At 42.6% G+C, this 6000-nt stretch overlaps 1 protein-coding gene across 1 annotated transcript in view; it reads right to left on the minus strand.

Moving 5' to 3' along the window:
- LOC124285203 overlaps positions 1 to 3409 on the minus strand; it is a 54967-nt gene extending 51558 nt beyond the window's left edge. The window contains exons 1-3 of the mRNA XM_046721389.1: positions 3113 to 3409; positions 2075 to 2179; positions 390 to 457 (exon numbers count right to left, since the gene is read on the minus strand). Of these exons, the coding sequence (XP_046577345.1) occupies positions 390 to 457; positions 2075 to 2179; positions 3113 to 3409 (470 nt within the window). The remainder of the gene's footprint in view (positions 1 to 389; positions 458 to 2074; positions 2180 to 3112) is intronic.
- Between the last annotated feature and the right edge of the window lie 2591 nt (positions 3410 to 6000).

Here is a 6000-nt window from a genome sequence, read left to right on the forward strand (position 1 = left end):
ACATGATACTATTTACATTAATACTCAGACAAACGTGATACTATTTACATTAATACTCAGACAAACTTGATACTATTTACATTAATACTCATTAAAACATGATACTATTTACATTAATACTCATTAAAAAATGATACTATAAGAATTACTGATACAAATATGATGCTACTTGAAATAAAACTGATGCAGATGTTTACACTTTCTTAGTCTTCTAGTCGTGAAGAATATTTTGATGTTTATTCTATCCAGTTGACTCAAGAAAATGTTCATCGGGGTTTGGCTTTGGACAAACATTACATACATGATTGCATGGATTTAACTTTACACAAACACCACATACATGCTGTCTTGTATTTGTGAAACACTAATTAGTGACAGATGGCACAAACCTGTTAGATTTGAGGAGAGTGTTAATCTTGTCATCCAGCTGGCGGAAGGAACCAAACACCTCCAGTTCCTGCAGAACAAACACATAAATAAGCTGAAGCTTGACCCATGGTTACATATGCCCAGTCAAACACACTTGACTAGGTTACCTGCTACATGTTGGTGCCCAGTCAAACACCCTGACGTACCACAGTACTAGGTTACCGTAACATATTGGCACCCAGTCAAACATCCTGACATACAACAGTACTAGGTTACCGGTAACATATTGGCACCCAGTCAAACATCCTGACATACAACAGTACTAGGTTACCGGTAACATGTTGGTACCCAGTCAAACATCCTGACATACAACAGTACTAGGTTACCGGTAACATATTGGCACCCAGTCAAACACCCTGACGTACCACAGTACTAGGTTACTTGTTACATATTAGTGGACAGTCAAACACCCTGACATACAACAGTACTAAGTTACCGGTTACATATTGGCACCCAGTCAAACATCCTGACAAACAACAGTACTAGGTTACCGGTAACATATTGGTACCCAGTCAAACATCCTGACATACAACAGTACTAGGTTACCGGTAACATATTGGTGGACAGTCAAACACCCTGACATACAACAGTACTAGGTTACCAGTAACATATTGGTACCCAGTCAAACACCCTGACGTACCACAGTACTAGGTTACCGGTAACATATTGGCACCCAGTCAAACATCCTGACGTATACAACAGTACTAGGTTACCGGTAACATATTGGCACCCAGTCAAACATCCTGATGTACCACAGTACTAGGTAACCGGTAACATATTGGTACCCAGTCAAACATCCTGACATACAACAGTACTAGGTTACCGGTAACATATTGGCACCCAGTCAAACATCCTGACGTACAACAGTACTAGGTTACCGGTAACATATTGGTACTAGGTTACCGGTAACATATTGGTGCCCAGTCAAACATCCTGACGCATACAACAGTACTAGGTTACCGTAACATATTGGTGGACAGTCAAACATCCTGACGTACAACAGTACTAGGTTACCGGTAACATATTGGCACCCAGTCAAACATCCTGACGTATAACAGTACTAGGTTACCGGTAACATATTGGCACCCAGTCAAACATCCTGACGTACCACAGTACTAGGTTACCGGTAACATGTTGGTGCCCAGTCAAACACCCTGACATACAACAGTACTAGGTTACCGGTAACATGTTGGCAGCCAGTCAAACACCCTGACGTACAACAGTACTAGGTGACCGGTAACATGATGGCGCCCAGTCAAACATCCTGACGTACAACAGTACTAGGTTACCGGTAACATGTTGGTGCCCAGTCAAACACCCTGACATACAACAGTACCAGGTTACCGGTAACATGTTGGTGGACAGTCAAACACCCTGACATACAACAGTACTAGGCTACCCAGTCAAACACCCTGATGTACAGCAGTACTAGGCTACCCAGTCAAACACCCTGTGAAATATTAAATATTAAGACAGGGGATCACTAAATATGCAGTGAAAAAACAACATGTTTGTGAATTGTCTAGAGAATAAAAAATATTGATTTGTCATGCAACTGAAATGCTTCTTATTCTCAGTTATCCATTCATTATTAAAATGTTATTAATCCTGGTTCAGTAAACAGTGATGCAATATGAGGTCTGACCGCAACGAGGATGTTGAGGTAGAGAGGGCTGCTGGTGTTTGTGTTGTCCACCACTCTCTGCAGCTGCTCTTTAGACAGAGACTTGCCGTAGCCACCCAGAGCTTTCTGTAAACAAAGAATACTACCTCTGTTACTTCTCTTCACTATCAACTACCCTCAACTAGTTAACATACAAATGATAGAATTATCTCCCTTCTGGACATCACCAGTAAAGTTAAATATTCACTATAACTTGTATCAATGGCAGATCACTGGACGACAGTCAGTGTGTGTGTCAGTGTTACTGTGATGTCAGTGCGTGTGTGTGTAGAGAGAGAGAGAGGGAGGGAGAGAGACTTATATATTGACTGCATGGTGTCTGTGTGTGTGAATTCGAATGTATGTGGTCAGTGTGTGACCATATCATGTCAGTGTGTGTGGCTGTTACTGTGATGTCAGTGAGTGCGTGTGTATGAGAGAGAGAGAGAGAGAAAGAGAGAGAGAGACTTATATTGACTGCATGGTGTCTGTGTGTGTGAATGTATGTGGTCAGTGAGTGTGTGACTATATTGTGTCATTGTGTGTGATGTAGTCTGTCTTACAGTCCCTGAACCACATTATTTTCCCTAATGCAGATAAGTGCAAAAATAGTTCACTTAATCATGCAAGCATAAAATTTGGCACACTCTTTCAAAAAAGGGCATTAGCCACGCAAAAATCCAAGATGGCTACCATTTTAAAGATGGCCACCGTCTACACTAAAAATGACTAATAATTACATTGTAAGTTGTAACTACTTCCAGTAAAACAACTTATTTCATTTTTTATGAAAAAATGAACTTTTTTTAATTACAATTTCAAAACAATACATAAATTAAACGGCAGTTTTAGCAAAAAAACAGTCAAAATTGTTCCTGAACTAACCACTGCACCCAGAATAACAGAGAAACTACACTTCACATTTGCAACTGCACAAGGCTGTGCATGTGAGACCAAACCGGTAGCATTTGTACCTGCCACGACAACCAGACTTGCAGCCACACTTAGTCAGCTGTTCACAACTCTTTGCAATGGGAGAGTTGACTGTCCAGAAGGTTTTCCATTCTTGCCAATCTTCTCCCATCCCAGGTCAGCTGGACTCTCTGCTTCTGGCTGGCGCAGAATTCCCTGAGCCCAACCACAACCTGCCTGATATGCTGCACGTTTAGCGTGTTGAATTAGAGCTGCTCTGGTTGGAGGGATGGCTTCATATGGTCTCTGCTTTCTGGCAAATAAGTCGAGTCTAGCCTCATCCACACCATCTACAGTGCTAGACCTGTCATACATGAGGACCACAAACTTCTCTACTATAACCATCAATGGTTGTTGGATGTTGGCTCAGTCTGGCAAATAATGGTGTTGCCTCTGGGAAAATGTCCCATGTTTGCCAAGCTGTTCTTTCCCTTTATTCCTAATAGCTGACACCACATCGCAACCTGTAAAAGCATGGAAGAACAACATGCCTTTGGCCTTCTCTTGACCAACAGAGTTGTGCAGGTTATGAATGCCAATCCATCGAAGGTTCTGACCTTGGCCAAATAAGAGCCACAGCTGCTGTAGACACATGCTTTGCAGTGTTAGGAACATACTCAGGCCAATCACAAGGACATCTGTGTCATTGGCTTTGATTATGATGGATTTGCTCCCTTGGGTTGCAGCATATCTGGCATGAACAAAGATGCGTCTGTCTGCCTCCTCATGAGAACACATTCGTCCAGTTCAGTCACTCACTTTGTGTGTGCCAAGTGCTTGGTGTCCCTTGGTCACAATAACCAAGTTTGGTGCAGACATCTGGACAATCCTGTCTGCCAGGAAGTGAAACAGCTCCGACTTGTTGTCATTGTGCCTCAGAAAGATGTGCCAGTATCAAGGAATGCTATTCTTTTCTGTCACCTTGCGTCTCACTCATTGTCCTCTTTTGGACCTTGTGTCTGCTTTCAGACTTAATGAACTGTACATTTCAAAGAGAACATGTGTTGTCTTGTATGTACTGGCATATGCTGACAGTCCTCTTTCAGCTGTTTCTGTTTTGATGGTTCTGCAACAGGCTTATCTTCACAGAAGAAGTCAAGTCTTTGCTTTCTGATGGGCTCATAGAATGATGTTGGATTATCTTCCAATCTTTTCACAAAGTTTTGGTTTTGTGTGCTACCCTTCTGCAAGTGAGTGTGAGCAGCCTCCGCAGAGCTGGGATGAGCTACATCTTTGGTGCCTATTTAAAACAAATCTACACTGTCTTCCAGAGAGTTTCTGGACCCTTTCTAGGACATGTGGTCTGCTCATGGTGAAGGCAGTGCTCGCTGGCCTCTTTTGTATGTGCTTCCATTTCATAGAGGAACACAAGATGGCTCACCTCAGGGCCAGAGACCATCCAACTCCTCATGGCTGATGGATTTTCAGTAACCCCAATGGCTCCACCGTCACCCTGCTCACGGGCCGGATCAAAAGCAAGCGCTGAGAAGTCACGCTTGTTCTTGTGCATAACAAAGTTGCCCATCTTGAATTCCTGCGCCAATGCTGGGTGCTTACTTTCCAAAGTCAGCATGTCCCTCAGATGAATAGGCAGCCATCGGGCATAATTGGTGTTGTTATTGGCAAACAGGTATGGGATCAACTCCCTCAATGCCTGACAGTATAGGCTGAAGTTGGCTTCACGGAATGATCTGATCAGCACGAGGACTGTAAGTTCCATTGACAACACCAAATGCCAGAATTGAAATTCAGACTTTGTTGGCTTTTGTTCTGATACCATTTCTCAAAGCCCAATACGTCTTCAATGATCTCTGCTTGTTCTGTGCAATAACTGTTGTAGGCACATTTTAGCAACTTGTAAAGGCTGCAGGCAGTGACCTGGTTTTGTTCACACTAGGTGAATTCCTAGCTGCTCCAAACGTTGTGTGTACAGATGGGATATGTCTGCCAGACGGAAGATGGCAGGGCCCTCTGAACTAAGACTGGTTTCTACCATGTAGTTCACTAGTTCTGATAGTACTAGTGGATAGACAGATAGACATCTGGTTCAGCTTCACTCTGACGGGAGGTTTTCTCTAGACTTCTTGGGTGAGTAGTTTCCCTATTGTAAAGGGCAGAGAGACATTTGCGATGATACTTTAGCTCCTGTGCAATGGCATCTGCACCACTCAGTTTAGGTAAAGGTTTACCATCATTAAGTGATGTGGAACACTCATGCAGTCTGTTGTTCAGATTCAAAGTCATGATCTGTAGCAGATCTGATGTAGGAGCTTTGCTATCACACAATACGCACGCTTCACAATCATGACTTGCCCTACAGTGTTTAGCTTGCCTTTTATCTGACTCACTTTGAACATCACAATGTCATTTCCTAGCACGTTCCAGCTTTGTGTTGTTAAACATGAGTCTACGACTTGTGTGGTATTTTGCCATATTCGTTCTCAATGTTGCCTCTATGCCACCACCTTCATCCAGCCTTGATGGGTCAAAGGTAAGTGGCATTTCAGACATCTCGTGACACAGGCACATTTGTGGCAATCCTGTTGTAGCCATCATGTTCTGGAACATGATGAGTAGGAAGTGAAGTCAGATTTTCATTTTTCTTTTCTTTTTGACATAGGCAGCATTATGTCCAGTCAGTCTGCCTCTTAGTTATGACCAGATTTCCACATGCCATTGTTAAGATTTAATTGAGGCTGAGGGTTTATCCTTTCACCACCTTAATTAAAATATGTAATAGTGCACATTCATGTATGGGATACAAGTAGGTTTGGTTGCCTTACACCTAGCCCGATCATTCATCAAGTGCCATTTAAGTCCCCTGTGATCTGTACACCATCCGGGTAAGTCAGGTGCGACTGTCTAACTTTATCTACAAACTATTTTATACTAGCTAATTGATATGGGACTATTAGACAGCATTTGGGACACTAATC

The sequence above is a fragment of the Haliotis rubra genome, unplaced genomic scaffold, assembly GCF_003918875.1.
Source record: "Haliotis rubra isolate DU_JTF1 unplaced genomic scaffold, ASM391887v1 Scf355, whole genome shotgun sequence".
In the NCBI taxonomy this organism is placed as follows: domain Eukaryota; kingdom Metazoa; phylum Mollusca; class Gastropoda; order Lepetellida; family Haliotidae; genus Haliotis; species Haliotis rubra.